The 17278-nt window shown below is 36.9% G+C and overlaps 1 protein-coding gene across 11 annotated transcripts in view; it reads right to left on the bottom strand.

Annotated features, from left to right (window-relative positions):
• Positions 1-17278, bottom strand: part of Mbs (Myosin binding subunit) — a 582822-nt gene that overhangs the window by 289282 nt on the left and 276262 nt on the right. For all 11 annotated transcript variants that reach the window (XM_070094697.1, XM_070094699.1, XM_070094698.1 and 8 more), the window contains one exon: positions 16904-17015. In XM_070094697.1, coding sequence (XP_069950798.1) covers positions 16904-17015 — 112 coding nt within the window. The remainder of the gene's footprint in view (positions 1-16903; positions 17016-17278) is intronic.

Raw genomic sequence — 17278 nt, 5'->3', positions numbered from 1 at the left:
CTTCTTTTCATTCATAACAATGACACACACACACACACACACACACGAACTACATCCACACACATTCAAGAATCCCAACTCGAAGTTTTTCCTTCTTATGTTTAGTAATTTATACAATTTACCCACAGTAGAAAAAAATTAACATAAGTATGAGATGTGGTAGCCAGGCTGCTTGTTATAAGTAACAGCAAGAATTAAGTTTCCTCTAGTCCAACACCAGAGAAAATGAGTAGACATCACTTGGGGGTAAATGTAGAAAATTATTCCTTTGGTATGCCTTCACTCTTATCATCAATCCCTCTAAAAATGGTGTGTTGCATGAGATTTGGGAGTGCTGCTATTTATTTATTCTACTGCACCAACATGAAGACAACTTGTGCACAATGTAAGGTGTTTGCATTGTGGTAAAAGTTTCACAAATGTATGTGGGAATGAATCTGTATGAATTTTAAGCGTACATGTATTAATACGCGTTCATCTGTTTACATTCTCAGTGTCTCTCTCGTTTACGATGGCATCTAAGTTTAGTTGTTAGAAATGATTTAAGTTAGTGAACAAGGTACAGTGGAACCCCAAGTTTCGTACGCCCTGAGTATCATACGCTTCAAGTTAGAACCATTTTTTTGGCTAAATTTTATCCTGAGATTCGTCCTGTGCCCTGTGTTATGTCCCACATACCAGACCTGTCCACCTGCCTGCGCCTGTGTGCCTCCCCACACAGCCGTCGTGAGTTAGTCTGGATTTGTTTCTCCTCGACTGAACATTACATTATATACTAGGCACTTAAAGTGTCCTAGAGCGATAAAATGCATATACAATACACTCGTTACTTACCTTAAAATATTTGTAGTCTTAATGTAGAGTGAGAGACAAGTAAACAAGATGAGTACATGAGAGTGTAGAAGGTTCGCCGAGTTTTATAAACAAACCAGTTGTTGTTGTTGCTGTCACCAGTCTGGACACGAATGGTTTTTGTTCACTCCATCAAGCCAACGTAGCGTGTTTATTATACAAAATATTAATATGGCATCTTCAAGACTAATAACACACTCTTAGTGATTTTAATGTATTCCGGCACACCAGCACAGGCACAAAATGTGGAGTTTAAAGCAGTTCAGTGACAAAGTGTAGCATTAAGAGTGTAGCAATTAAGCGCAAGCCACACTGCCTATCTGGCAGAACGTGATGCAAGAGGTCATTCAGGTCATCAATTTTATTAAAGGTAGGGCTCTAAACTCCAGGATCTTCACTCAGATGTGTTCTGATTGTGGTTCAGAACATGTGAATTTGTTGCATCAATACTATGGTTGGGTGACTTTCATAAGGAAAGGTGCTGCAACAATTGCTGCAGCACCTCTTTCCTTATGAAAGGCTGAAAAGGATCTTCCACTGATCTCAAAAATCTCTGATTCAAAATGGATGATGCTAGTGCCTTATCTTGCTGAGACTAATGGCATGAGCATTGCAATGCAAGGCTGTAATCATATGCTGGTTGGGCTTTCAGAAAAACTAACAGCATTCTAGGAGAAATTGAAGCTGTGGAAGAGTAAAACTGTGGCTAGAAAGACTGCATCATTTCCATCCCTGAGTACCTTTCTGGAGTACAAAACATTTTCACTCATCCAGATCCAAAGCATCATCATGGAATATATTTCCAAGCTGATCACAGAGTTTGATCACTCTATTCCTAAGAATGTGATGAAATACAAAGTAAGAAACACTTTCAACACTGAACCCAAAGAACTTCAGCAAACAACAGGCACAACTCATCGAGATTCAGAATCACAAAACATTTCGTTGCAATTTGAAGGAGAAAAAAAAAAAAAAAAAAGATAAGAGTTCATTCTGGATCAACGTTTACAAAGAAAAGCAGATTCTTGGAGATGAATCCCTGGAGGTGCTCCTCTCCTCTGATACAATTTTCCTGTGTGAAGCAGGACTTTCAGTACTCATGGTCACAAAGACAAATTACAGAAATCATCTACAACCAGAGCATGACATAAGATACAGTCTGCTACCTAAATCACCCCAACTTGAGGAGCTCGTGAAAACCATGCACTATCAGGATCTTTGAGAATTACTGACATGTCTCTGACATTACCCCTATGTACCCATTGAAGAGGTATATTCATTATTTCTGTTTATATGTCACATTAATAAAGTACAGGTTGACCACCACTAATCTGGCATCACTGGGGCCTGTAGGGTGCCAGATTAGTGATTTTGCCAGATTACAGAGTGGTTAGATTAGAATACTGTATACTAAACCCAACGGTGATATTTACACATCAGCAATTTCACCCACTTTAAGCTGTATTTTTGGCCCATTCCAGTGTTCCAGACTACCAAACTCGTAGCAATTTCGCTAGTATTCCTTTTATTGTCGACTGAGTACAAAAAATTGCCCATTTACCTATTTCAACTACGCAATAAAGTGGTCAGAAATCGGTAATTTGACCAATTTCACACAAAATTCAAGAGATGCCAATTTCAAAACAGGGTTTGGAATAAACAATGCAGACATTCCTGGCACTAAAATAACATTTTCTCTGTTCATTAGTCACATCACCAGGTCCCTCTTATATTACACTTGCCTTCCATTTTGAATTTTTATTAACACAAAAAATAAAAAATTTACTTATGCAGACCACAGCATTATTGTAATAAATGTATAATGTCACCCCATTTGTGGCTGCATATTAGACCGGTAACTAGACACAAATCGCGCGGCAATGTCATTTGTTTACTCTTGAACATCGGGAAAAATCGAACATTTCTGCTCCTTTGTGCTCAATTTTAAGGTACTTCCCATTGTGAAACCAATCAAAATCATATCTATTTCTGTAATATATCTTCCATTCTATAAAAAAAAAAAAAAAAAAAAAAAAACACGAATACAACCATAAAACCATATGAAAATAAGCGGCAAAGTTGCTATTTCACACCAAAACAAGGTCACAGTTTTTCTCATTATGCACTGCATGCTGCAGGATTTTTTTTTATTTATATAGTGCACACTTACCACACAGACCTATTCCCTCATATGAAGGCCCAAATTGACAGACAGACAGCCAGACAGACAGCCAGACAGACAGACAGACAGACAGACAGACAGCCAGACAGACACAGACAGCCAGCCAGACAGCCAGCCAAATATGTATTATACATGTTCCAGAATTGTTTCTCTACTTAGGGCATAGTTTATAGGACATTCTGGCAGGATGACACTACCAGTGGTATCAGAAATGAAAGGATGTAGCACAAATATTGCACATGGGTTATTATTGAGGTTTTTTATTTTTCCTCAACCATGTGTGGCCACATCCAACTCAAAGCCATTAAACTCTTGGTCAACATCACTTTCCTCTTAAAAGGGGAGTGTTAACACGACATGACGTCAGTGAATCCCTGGTGTTCGCCATGCTATTTGCTCTAGCTGGCACTCAATTGAACTGGTGCTCCCACAAGGTACTAAGTGGTCCCAGACTTTTTAATGTTGTGCACACCGAGTGTTAAGACCCATTCTATATTGACCAGGCATCTCAGGCCAATTGTGCCAAATTTGGAGGAAGGAAAAATAAAACATAGATGTACATTTGGAGAGCTAGTGGTACAAAAGTAAATCTACATTTGGACAGTTTAAGGGTTAAATGTCCAAATATAGATCTACATTCTTACCGCTAGTGCTCCAAACATAGAACATTTTATTTTCCCTATCTCCAAATCCGGCATGATTGGCCTGTGATGCCTGGTCAGAATAGAATGGGTCTTAACACAGTGTGTGTGCAGTATTAACCCTTTGAGGGTCGACAGGCCCTCTCCGAAACTCGTTCTCAGGGTCGGCCAAATTTAAAAAAAAAAAAAAATTATTTTCTCTTATGAAAAGATAGAGAATCTTTTCCCGATCATAAAGACACCAAAAGTTTGAAATTTGATAGAAAACTTACGGAATTATGCTCTCGCAAAGTTAGCGGTCTCGGCGATGTTTACGCATTGGCGATTTTGCCCACTTTGAGCCCCATTTTCGGCCAATTTCACTGTACTAGTCGACAAAAAACATGAATATTTCGATAGAACTCCATTTTTTCTATCGAATGGGTGCAAGAAACCACTCATTTATGAAATTCTACTATCCAGTACAGTGGTCAGAATTTAGCAATTTTGCCAATTTCACACAAATTTCAAAAGATGCCAATTTCCAAATAGGGTCCAGAATAAACAAGAAAGACATTCCTGGCACTAAAATGACATTTCCTCTAGTCATTAGTCATGTCTCAAGGCCCCTCTTATATTCTTTTGCTTTCCACTTTGAATTTTTATTTTCACAAAAAATATAAGATTTACTGTTATGCAGACTACTGCATTAGTGTAAAAAATGGTATAAATATTATTGATGCACTTGTGAAAGAATATTAGACTCACCAGTTGACGTGTATTGCACGATTGGCACGATTTGTTTACTTTTGAAGTTTGGTAAAAATCGAACATTTCTGCTACTTTGAGCTCAATTTCAAGGCACCTTTCTTTGTAAAACCAGTCAAAATCATCTCAATTTCTGTAGTATGTCTTCCATTCTATAAAATGAGACCAAGAAAACTAGAATACAACAATAAATACCATACGAAAATACACTGCAAAGTCGCTGATTTATTAAAAAAAAATGGTCAAAGTTTTTTTTTTCTCATTATGCACTGTGTGCTGCAGGATTTTTTTTAGACTGTGCACACTGACCACATAGACCCATTCTTTCATATGAAGGCCTACCAGCTTTCTCCCACTAGATTTGAGGCCGCTAGAATTTATGAGTACTAGTACGTCAAAAACCCCTACGCGTAAGACGTACTAGTACGACGAAAACCCTCAAAGGGTTAAAAAAATCTGGGACCACTTAGTACCTTGTGGGAGCACCAGTTCAATTGAGCACCAGCTAGAGCAAACAGCGTGGCAAACATCAGGGATTCACTGATGCCACGTCATATGAACACTCCCCTTTTACGATGATGTTGACCCTAAATTTAGTAACTTTGAGATGTATGTGGCCATAAGTGGTCGAGGAAAAATAAAAAACCTCAATGATAATCCGTGTACAACATTTGTGCAATATCCTTCAATTTTGATACCACTGGTAGTGTCATCCTGCCAGAATGTCCTATAACCTATGCCCTAAGTAAAGAGAAAATTCTGAAACGTGTAGTACGTGTTTAGCCGGCCAGCCAGCTGGCTGACTGGCTGGGTGGCTGATTGACTTTGGCTGTCTCTATCTCTGTCTATATCTATCTGTCTGTCTATCTCTGTCTCACAGGTACACAAATACAATTATACATGGTATAAATTACCTAGGATAACCCAAAAATATGCAGACAAAGTGCTATACTGTGCTTGTAGATATAAGGCCTAATACGCATGACTGGCAAGTAATACGCATTACTCGTTCAGGAATCAGACGAGACGGCTCTGCATCATGTGTAATACCTATTGGTTCATGAGCAGCTCTCTCCCTCAGACAGAAAGGGAGACAGACAGACATATTTATGTTAACACTGAAACCACAAAGCCAAGGCAGTGTACAATCATCAAATGTCGCTCCACTGCTGCACTGTCAGCAATGGAGTATCACTCATCTTACACCATGTTTCAAGGAGTTTCATATATATTCCAGTATGTCTAAAACATTGCTGGGATCTATACTCTGTATATATTTCTAGACAATAGTATGTGACCAAGGCAGGTGAAAATGTTAACCTGTCAGTGTGTTTGTGACTATTTGAATATTATTTCAGTACCTAATATTAGTGTCAGAGCAAACACTGGCTATGAAATCACAAAAACTACTACAAATTAAAATCATCAGAACATAAAAATTATATAAATTAAAAAAAAAAAATAAGAGAAAAAAGGTATATCGGCAACATTTCTAAAAGCGACATGACTCCATGCTGCCGTCAGGTGAGCATCCAGCGCCAACTTCACGACCTTGTATCTCAGTAAGTACTGACCCCTATTTTTTTTTTTTAGTCTTTTTTGCACACAGAAAATTGCCCTAAAAAAAAAATTTTTTCTCAAAATATTTGGAGTGCCGGCAGTGAGAACATAGATCTATGTTTGGACAGTTAATGGGTTAAGGATGAAGATCATTCATTTTTTCACTTATGTTGAACATCAAGGTCATGACCATATGGGTCACCATATAGATTCTCTAACAGGATTTTGGATAGCTGTCAAAAAAGGTTAAGAAGGACTGATATAATGTAACACAATCATCACTGGATAAATAACAACCTACACCTCAGGAAGTCCTAAGTCAGTGGAACCTCAGTTGTCGAACGGACTACATGTCGAACAAATCGGTTTTTGAATGTGGTCTTGGTTGTCGACCAACAACGCTCGGATCACATGATCACCAGAGTCCACAGCATGGGTCTCAATCAGTATAGCGACTAACATGAGTGCTGTAAACATATCTCAAGTCTTACTGCACATTTTGTGAACGTAATGAAACCAAAAGTACGAAATCTGATGGAAAACTTACGGAATTATGCTATCATGAAGTTAACAATCTTGGCGATATTTATGCATCGGTGATTTCACCCACTTTGAGCCTTATTCTAAGCCAATTCCATTGTTCCCGTCAACCAAACTCAGCTATTTTTTTTAGAACTCCTTTTATTCTATCAACAGAGTACAAGAAACTGCCATTTACTTATTTTAACTACCCAATAAAGTGATCTGAAATTACTAATTTGGCCAATTTCTCACATATTTCTAGAAAGGCAAAGTTCAAATTAGGGGCCAGCATAAACAATGCAGATATTCCTGGCAATAGCATTTTATCTGTTCATTAGTCATGTCTCCAGGCCCCTCTTATTTTATGCTTGCTTTTCATTTTGAATTTTTATTCACACAAAAAATAGAAGATTTACTGTTATTCAGACTACTGCACAATTGTAATAATTGAATAAATAATATCAGTGAATTCGTGAATGAATATTAGACCCACCAGTTGATGCGCATTGGACATATGACGTGATTTGTTTACTCTTGAACATCAGCAAGTCGAACATTTCCACTAATCTGAGCTCAATTTCAAGCTACTTTTAGTCTTGAAACCATTGAAAATCATCTATATTTCTTCCATTCTATCAAATGAGACCAAGAAAACAAGAATAGATCCATAAATACCATACAAAAATACACCACAAAGTTGCCGTTTTAAACCAAAAACACGACTGCAGTTTTTTTCTTATTATGCACTGCGTGCTGCTGCACAACTTTTTTTTATACTGCACATACTGACCATAAAGACCCATTCTTTCATATGTAGGCCTACCAGCTCTCTCCTGCAAGATTTGAAACTGCTAGAATTTTGTCATTAGCTCTCCTCCGACAGGTAAGAGGCAATTAAATTTTCATTTACTGTACAGTATTTCAGTTAAATTTTAATTTACAGTAGACTCTCAGATAACAATGCCATTGGATAGCGATAAAATCAGATACCGGTGCGTTTTTGCATAAAAATATTAGCTCGGCTAACGATGAAAAACTCAGTTAAGGACGTTCGTCCCGAACATGTCCACGCGTCCTGGGCTGCCCGCAGCCGCCCGGCCACTATGTACAGCCAGTGTGCCATTGTTTACAATCCAGGGCGGATGGTTCCATGAGTACATGCGATACATTTTGTATTATTCCATTGTTTTTAGTGCTTGAAACTGCTAAATAAGCCACCATGGGCCCAAAGAAAGCTTCTAGTGCCAACCCTGTGGTAAAAAGTATGAGAAATACTATCGAAGTGAACGAAGAGATAATCGCAAAGTACGAAAGTGGAGTGTGTGCCTTCGAGCTGGCCCAGTTGTATAACAAACCCCAAGCAACCATTGCTACTATCTTGGCCAACAGAAATGCAATCAAGGAAGCTGTTGTTACGAAAGGTGCAAATGTGCTTACAAAACAGACATCACAAATACTTGAAGATGTGGAGAGATTGTTATTGGTGTGGATTAACGACAAACAATTATCAGGAGACAGTGTTTCACAGTCAATCATATGTGAAAAGGCAAGGCAGTTGGATGATGATCTCATTAAGAAAATGCCTGGAATTAGTGCTGATGTCAGTGAATTTAAGGCCAGCAAAGGTTGGTTTGAGAGATTTAAGAATCGTAGCAGCATACACAGTGTGATAAGGCATGGAGAGGCTGCCAGTTGCGACCAAGAAGTGGCTGAAAAATATGTGCAGGACTAAGGGGTATATAGAGGCTGAAAAATTAAAACCCCAGCAAGTGTTCAATTGTGACGAAACAGGCCTGTTTTGGAAGAAAATGCCAAACAGGACCTACATTACTCAGGAGGAAAAGGCACTCCCAGGACACAAGCCTATGAAAGGCAGGCTAACTCTTATGTTTTGTAGTAATGCTAGTGGAGATTGCTAAGTGAAGCCTTTACTCGTGTATCACTCTGAAACTCTCAGTGTGTTCAAGAAAAACAGTGTCGTTAAGGCTAATGTGTGTGTGATATGAAGGCAAACAGTAAGGCATGGGTCACTAGGGACATTTTCTATGATTGGTTCTATCACGTGTTTGACCCCACTGTGAAAAAATATCTCCTGGAAAATAAATTGGACGTCAAGTGCCTCCTGGTATTAGACAATGCTCCTGCTCATCCTCCAGACTTGCAAGAGCAAATTGTGGGGGTGTTGAGTTTCATAAAAGTCAGGTTTTTGCCTCCTAACACCACTCCTCTCCTCCAGCCCATGCACCAGCAGGTCATTTCAAATTTCAAAAAACTGTACCCCAATGCAGTGTTTCAAAAGTGCTTTGAAGTGACCTCAGACACTGAATTGACCCTAAGAGAGTTTTGGAAAGATCACTTTAGTATCCTCAGTTGCATAAACCTTATAGGCTTGGGAGGGAGGCTTGGCTTGGGAGGGAGTGACTTCCAGGACTCTGAACTCTGCTTGTAGAAAATTGTGGCCACAATGTGTACAAGAGAGGGATTTTGAAGGGTTTGGGGGTAACCCTGAGGAGCCTATATCAGTTGTGGAATTTATTGTGTCATTGGGGAAGTCCATAGGGTTGGAGGTTAGTGGCGAGAATGTGGAAGAGTTGGTGGAGGACGACGATGAAGAGCTAACCACTGATGAGCTGCAAGAGCATCTGCAACAGCAACAGACCACAGCTGAGGAAATTGCTTCAGAGGAGGGGAGAGAAAGAGGGAGGAAGTTGCCTTCTTCAACGATTAAGGACATTTGTACAATGTGGACAAAGGTGCAAGCCTTTATGGTTAACATTACCCTCACACAGCTGTTGCAACCTATGTTGGTGACTTTTACAATGACAATGTTGTGTCCCATTTTAGGGAAATCTTAAAGGAACACCAGAGAAAGAGCTCTATGGACAGATTTTTGGTGTGACAGAGGTCCAGTGACTGTCAAGTTGTTCCCAGTGGCATTAAAAAACAAAGAAGGGAAGTAATCCCAGAAAAGGACTTGCTACCTAAAGTCATTATGGAAGTGGATTCCCCTTCCAAACAATAATACACCTCCATCATCTCCCCTCCTCCCATCTCATCGCTCATCAATAAATCTTCAATAAAGATAAGTGTCATTTATTCTTCATGTCTCATTGTTTTCTGTGCAGGAAAATGTATATTTCATGTGAAAAAAAAATTAATAATTTTGGTTGTCTGGAACAGATTAATTGTATTTCCATTATTTATGGGAAAAATTAAATTGGATAATGATAAAATCAGTTAAGGACAAGCTCTCTAGAACGGATTCAAATCATTAACTGAGGGTCCACTGTAGTATTCACTTTTACAGTTTCCGTGTGCTGTATAATCTTATACATTGTTTTATGTAGCAGTTAGTACATTATTATTAATAAATTTTTTTTGTTTTTTTCAACAAGTCGGCCGTCTCCCACCGAGGTATTTTTGTCATTTTTGGTCTGGAACAGATAAATTCTATTTACATTATTCTTAATGGAAAAAATTGGTTTGGTTGTCAGCGATTTTGGTTGTCGAACCGACATGTGGAATGAATTAAGTTCGACAACCGAGCTTCCACTGTACATCACAAAGCATTGCTTATCCTACAACTCATAACCCTCTAACCAAACAAAAACAAAACAATATTCATGATTTTTTAACCTTCTTGCTCCATTTTTTACTCTCAAAGTGGATATAAATTGTATCTTTTTTCTTTTTTGTAAAAGAGGGGTCTACTTATTGCTGGTAATCCTGTATTGAGAACTGAATACAAAGGAGAGAAAAAATAATGGAATACCAAGAAACACAAAATTCCTTCCAGAACATCAGCATACCTTCATGTATGGCAAGTCATACATAACTCCATCTACCTTAAGCAGGAAAGGAATGCAGAGAACTGCATATTCCAATGCAGCAAGAAAGTCTCTGACATACAATAGTACCCCACTGAACTTCAGAAGACTAGTGCACAAGCTAGAAATGCAGAAATTGACAGGCAGAGTACTAAATTAAGGTATACCTGGAAAACAGAAGACAGTCACAGTGAAAGATAAAATACCTGGAAGACAAGACAGTCACAGCAAAGATAAAACACCTGGTAACACAGACATCACAGAAAGGATAAAATACGAAATACAGTAGTAACAAAGAGGGATAAGATACCTAGAAGACAGCAGTCACAGTGAAGGACAGAATAGCCTAAAGAAAAAAAGAATTGTAAAAACAGAGGACCATTTGATAAAATAGCTACTAAAGTTCAACCTCAAACATGAGCAAAGCAACAAAATTGGGCACCTAGTAAAACAGATGAAAACACAAAAAGATTAAATGGCAGGCATTATCATTCATATTTAGCAGTTTTAGTTATGAACACACAATTACACTATTTACCTTATATATGTAAGGAAAAGAAGAAAAGAAAAACTATCTATGAAAACAGTTTTATGGCTTTTACTTATCTTGCATGTATTCTACATTTTCTTTCTAAATTTTAACATTATGGGTTGTGTTAAAAGGTACAAAAAGTGCAAATTTAACAGACGATCTCTTTACCAAGCATTTCTTATCCAACTCCTAATAAACCATCTACTTGCTGGACATGACATGACCAACAATTATTCACTCACTTGACAGATGGAAATGCAGGTCAGCCATCACTAATCTGGCAACCAGTTATCCGGTTCCATCAGTAATTCGGCACTAATTTCGGCTAGCAAAATTTCAAATTTCATCATTATACTGACTCAAATTGTGCAGATGGTTGTAAATCCACAGCAGAAAGCCAGTGGAAGAGAAAGCAGTGATGAAAATGAGGAAGATATAGCAGAAAGTCTCTCTGTTGATAGGTTAATTAAGTGCATTCTAACCTAACCACTCTATAATCCGGCAAACTCACTAATCTGGCACACTACAGGTCCCAATGATTCCGGATTAGTGATGGCTGACCTGTAGTTTAATTACAAAGGAAAAAGATAACTAGAGCTATTACAGCAAAGTTATAAATGCATTATTGCCTTCAGAAATTAATTTTTATGTATTTATTACTGGATAAGTAATGCTACAATTTGATATCCCTAATTATTTCCAATTTGTATTTACATTATTTATTTGTACCTAGATTAGCAGAGCTAAGCTCAGGGTGTTCTCCTGTCAGCATTTAATTTTATTCAAATTTCAAGTGGCTGCAGTACTTAATACCGCCTTTTATAGTTCTTTCCGTTGTTTACAAAGAACTTCATAGTATACTTTCTGGCACCTCTTCTCCTTAGTGTATTGCAATCTTTCTCATCTGTTTCTGGTTGCTATGGTCGCACTATTTCTTTCCTAATTTTTCATTTTATTTGAAAAAATATGCATAGCACTTCTCTATCTCAGATTTGACTGAGTCTGGCTACCCTTGCTGTATTCTATGTGCAAAATGTACATGAAGGGTCAACAGGTTTTAATATCACTATTTAATTATTTGAAAATAAATTTCAGTCTATTACAGTATATAAACTACAATGTTTTGAAACACTACTACTAGATCAGTTAAGTAAACATTTTTTATACAAGCATACCTCATTGAATGTCTTAAGTTAGCTTAATTACAACTTGTATTTGTCATGAGCTATGCATGAGGAGCCAGGATTATCATGCTTGGTGAAGGAGGGATTTGTCAGCTGCACTATATGCATTAGTACAACAGTTGTAATCCACTGCCCTAATTCAACCTTCTCACACAAACTATCCACCACAATTTTAAACTTTTGACTGGGTTGTTACTTGATCAAATGTATTTATCTTTAGTATATATATGTTTTGTGTAGATGTGGTGAGTTCTTATTTGCTGTGAACTTATAAAACATGAGTATTTTGGAAAAATGTTCATATTTCTTACTGAGTGGGCAAGATTTGAATGAATGGCAACAATCCTAAAACTAGTAAGCCTCCTAGTTTCAGAACTGGCTTGACATGGGGTTAGAATTATGCCCCTTCAGTGAATTTTTACAACTGTGTTATTAGTATTTTGAATCATGTTCATACTTATTCACAAATAACCCACATTTGATGAGGAAACTTTAGATGCCATTTTCATGAATCCTGGACCACCACTAAATCACAACTGAGCAAGAAAAAACACTTGAAAACCAGAGCACAGGTAGGTAAGAGGGAGAGTGAAGTAAATGAAACAGTAGTTGTAGCAACAGTAATAACAGCTGTAACACATATTATTTCAAGCAGTAATAGTAATACTGAACAAACAGTAGTAATAGTGTAAGTATAGTAGTGCTGGTAGTACAAGTAGTGGTAGTTCAAGTAGTAATGATAGGTCAAGCAGCAGTAGTGGTAGATTTAACAGTGATTGTAATAACAGTACAAGTAGTAGTAGTAGTAGTAGTAATAGCACAATAGTATTAATAGTACAAGCAATAGTATTAATAGTACAAGCAAGAGTATTAATAGTACAAGTAGTATTAATAGTAAAAGTAATAGTACAAGCACCATTAGTAATTCAAGAAAAAGTACAGACAGAGGAAGCACTAACAGTAGTAGGTCAGGTAGTAGTAGTAGAATATGTACTAGTAGCACAAGTAATAGTAAAGGTAGCTGAACTAAAAGTACAAATAGTACCAGCACAAATTGTCACAGTAGTAGTAGTAGTAGTAGTAGTAGTAGTAGTAGTAGTAGTAGCAGTAGTAGCAGTAGTAGCAGTAGTAGTAGTAGTAGTAGTAGTAGTAGCAGTAGTAGCAGTAGTAGTAGTAGTAGTAGTAGTAGTAGTAGTAGTAGTAATAGTAGTAGCTAGTAATGCAAGTAGTAATGGTAATAGTACAAGTAACGGAAGTGCAAGTAGTAATGCTGGTAGTAGTACATGTAGTGGTAGCAGTAATGCAAATAGCAGTAGTAGTAGCAGTAATAGTGGTGGTGCAAGTAATAATAATAGTGCAAGTAGTCGTAGTAGCAGTAATAGTGGTGGTGCAAGTAATAATAATAGTGCAAGTAGTCGTAGTAGCAGTAATAGTGCAAATAATAGTAGTAATAGTGCAAGTAACAGTAGTAGTAATAGTGCAAGTAACAGTAGTAGTAATAGTGCAAGTAACAGTAGTAGTAATAGTGCAAGTAACAGTAGTAGTAATAGTGCAAGTAACAGTAGTAGTAATAGTGCAAGTAACAGTAGTAGTAACAGTGTAACAGTAGTAGTAATAGTGCAAGTAACAGTAGTAGTAATAGTGCAAGTAACAGTAGTAGTAATAGTGTAACAGTAGTAGTAATAGTGCAAGTAACAGTAGTAGTAATAGTGCAAGTAACTGTAGTAGTAATAGTGCAAGTAACAGTAGTAGTAATAGTGCAAGTAACAGTAGTAGTAATAGTGCAAGTAACAGTAGTAGTAATAGTGCAAGTAACAGTAGTAGTAATAGTGCAAGTAACAGTAGTAGTAATAGTGCAAGTAACAGTAGTAGTAATAGTGTAACAGTAGTAGTAATAGTGTAACAGTAGTAGTAATAGTGCAAGTAACAGTAGTAGTAATAGTGCAAGTAACAGTAGTAGTAATAGTGTAACAGTAGTAGTAATAGTGCAAGTAACAGTAGTAGTAATAGTGTAACAGTAGTAGTAATAGTGCAAGTAACAGTAGTAGTAATAGTGCAAGTAGTAGTAATAGTGTAACAGTAGTAGTAATAGTGCAAGTAACAGTAGTAGTAATAGTGCAAGTAACAGTAGTAGTAATAGTGTAACAGTAGTAGTAATAGTGTAACAGTAGTAGTAATAGTGCAAGTAACAGTAGTAGTAATAGTGTAAGTAACAGTAGTAGTAATAGTGTAAGTAACAGTAGTAGTAATAGTGCAAGTAACAGTAGTAGCAATAGTGCAAGTAACAGTAGTAGTAATAGTGCAAGTAACAGTAGTAGTAATAGTGCAAGTAACAGTAGTAGTAATAGTGTAACAGTAGTAGTAATAGTGCAAGTAACAGTAGTAGTAATAGTGCAAGTAACAGTAGTAGTAATAGTGCAAGTAACAGTAGTAGTAATAGTGCAAGTAACAGTAGCAGTAATAGTGCAAGTAACAGTAGTAGTAATAGTGTAAGTAACAGTAGTAGAAATAGTGCTAGTAACAGTAGTAGTAATAGTGCAAGTAACAGTAGTAGTAATAGTGCAAGTAACAGTAGTAGTAATAGTGCAAGTAACAGTAGTAGTAATAGTGTAACAGTAGTAGTAATAGTGCAAGTAACAGTAGTAGTAATAGAGCAAGTAACAGTAGTAGTAATAGAGCAAGTAACAGTAGTAGTAATAGAGCAGGTAACGGTAGCAGTAGTAATAGAGCAAGTAACAGTAGCAGTAGTAATAGAGCAAGTAACAGTAGTAGTAACAGTGCAAGTAACAGAAGTAGTAATAGAGCAAGTAACAGCAGTAGTAGTAATAGAGCAAGTAACAGTAGTAGTAGTAATAGAGCAAGTAACAGTAGTAGTAACAGTGCAAGTAACAGTAGCAAAAACAGTGCAAGTAACAGTAGTAGTAATAGTGCAAGTTGTAGTAGTATAGTGCAAGTAGTAGTAATAGTGCAATTTGTAGTAACAGTGCAAATTGTAGCAGCAGTAGTAGTAATAGTACAGGTAGTAGTGGTACTGCAAGTAGTAGTAGTAGTAGTATTAGTGCAAGTAGTAGTAGTAGTAGTATTAGTGCAAGTAGTAGTAGTAGTGTAGGTAGTAGGTTGGTAGACAGCAACCGCCCAGGGAGGTACTACCGTCCTGCCAAGTGAGTGTAAAACGAAAGCCTGTAATTGTTTTACATGATGGTAGGATTGCTGGTGTCCATTTTTCTGTCTCATAAACATGCAAGATTTCAGGTACGTCTTGCTACTTCTACTTACACTTAGGTCACACTACACATACATGTACAAGCATATATATACACACCCCTCTGGGTTTTCTAATATTTTCTTACTAGTTCTTGTTCTTGTTGTTTATTTCCTTACCTCCATGGGGAAGTGGAACAGAATTCTTCCTCCGTAAGCCATGCGTGTTGCAGGAGGCAACTAAAATGCCGGGAGCAAGGGGCTAGTAACCTCTTCTCCTGTATATATTACTAAATGTAAAAGGAGAAACTTTTGTTTTTCCTTTTGGGCCACCCCACCTCGGTGGGATACGGCCGGTGTGTTGAAAGAAAGAAAGAAGTAGTAGTAGTATTAGTGCAAGTAGTAGTAGTAGTATTAGTGCAAGTAGTTTTAGTAGTAGTAGTATTAGTGCAAGTAGTAGTAGTAGTATTAGTGCAAGTAGTTTTAGTAGTAGTAGAGCAAATAGTTTTAGTAGTAGTAGTAGTGCAAGTAGTAGTGCTAGCAGTAGTAGTAGTGCAAGTAGTAGTGTTAGCAGTAGTAGTAGTGATAGTGCTAGTAGTAGTAATAACAGTGCTAGTAGTAGTAATAATAGTGCTAGTAGTACCAATAATGCTATTTGTAATAACAGTGCTAGTAGTAATAATGCTAATAGTAATAGTGCTAGTAGTAGTAATAGTGCTAGTAGTAATAATAGTGCTAGTAGTAGTAATAGTGCTAGTAGTAGTAGTAATAGTGCTAGTAGTAGTAGTAATAGTGCTAGTAGTAGTAGTAATAGTGTTAGTAGCAATGATGCTAGTAATAGTAATAGTGCTAGTAGTAGTAATAGTGCAAGTAGTAAATTATATCTTAAGTGGATGGAAAAGCAGGGAACTCCACACAAGGGGTTCTCAAAGGAACACTGCAGCAGGCCTAATAGCCCATATTAGGAGAAAAGCAGAGTAAGTAAGAATAAAGTCCAGGTACAGGAAAAGTGAATGAAATACAGAAGACAGGTCAAGAGACAAGGCAGAAGTCAGGTCAAGTCTAAAGTTTCATCAGTGAATGTTAGTTATTAATAAACTGTTCAAGCTAGAGTACTGTGATTTTTATTCTTAATATTTATTTTAATTTTTTCCTGTCTGTAGATTAAGTATTTTTTGAACATATTCATCAAGAAATGTAGATTTTTTCTATACTGTTAGAACTTGGTAATAAGGTTTGAGTTTCTTTCCTTTTCTTTTTGCATTAAATATGAACAAATCTGTAATCTATTATTCTTGCCATGTTAATAAAAAAAATCCTTAATCAAAAATTTCTCTCAGCCACTCACTAGTCTAGTCCCTTTAAGTCAGATAATAAGAGCGTCCACTGTAAGGAAAAGTTTAAAATGTTAAAACTTTTTTAAAGGTTAGCAGGCTAAAACAATATGGGTAAGTTTAATGTTAGCACATTTTCATGCCTTGCATAACCAAACACATCACTAACAAGCCGTCTTTGTAGTTTTAGTTTACTAAAGAAAGGGCATTAGTTCATTACATCTAAAATATTATTCACAATGGTAGTTACTGTCAAAATGCAATGTAAATAGATTTACTAATTTTTAATTCTTTAAAAGTAAGCCATTACATGGCACCTACCTCTCATCTTTCTCGGCTGGAATGACTCTCTTCCCAATAGTGCTGTCATCATTTTCCTTATTGCTTATCCGTGCTGGAGTTGGTATAGTTCGAGATACCTCCTCTTTTTGGTCTGAAATAGGGATAAAAGTTTCTTACAAACAAGTACATAACCAACAATAATTTTATTTCATATACCTGATATTTCCAATGAAGACAGGATAACTTGCTCCCTAGCTATTATTCCTGAGAGAGTTCAGATAAACACAACATCCCCAACCAGCTTTCAAAGTGTTAATACTTTGAAACCTCTTAAAACTCAAATCTCGTCAACTGGCATTCCAAATACCTTCAAAAATCTTACAAGTTTTGCAAAGTAAAATTTAGAACCAACAA

Source organism: Cherax quadricarinatus, chromosome 47 (genome assembly GCF_038502225.1).
Source record: "Cherax quadricarinatus isolate ZL_2023a chromosome 47, ASM3850222v1, whole genome shotgun sequence".
Classification (NCBI taxonomy): domain Eukaryota; kingdom Metazoa; phylum Arthropoda; class Malacostraca; order Decapoda; family Parastacidae; genus Cherax; species Cherax quadricarinatus.
Note: the sequence above shows the minus strand (reverse complement) of the source record. Positions and strands in the feature narration are given on the sequence as shown.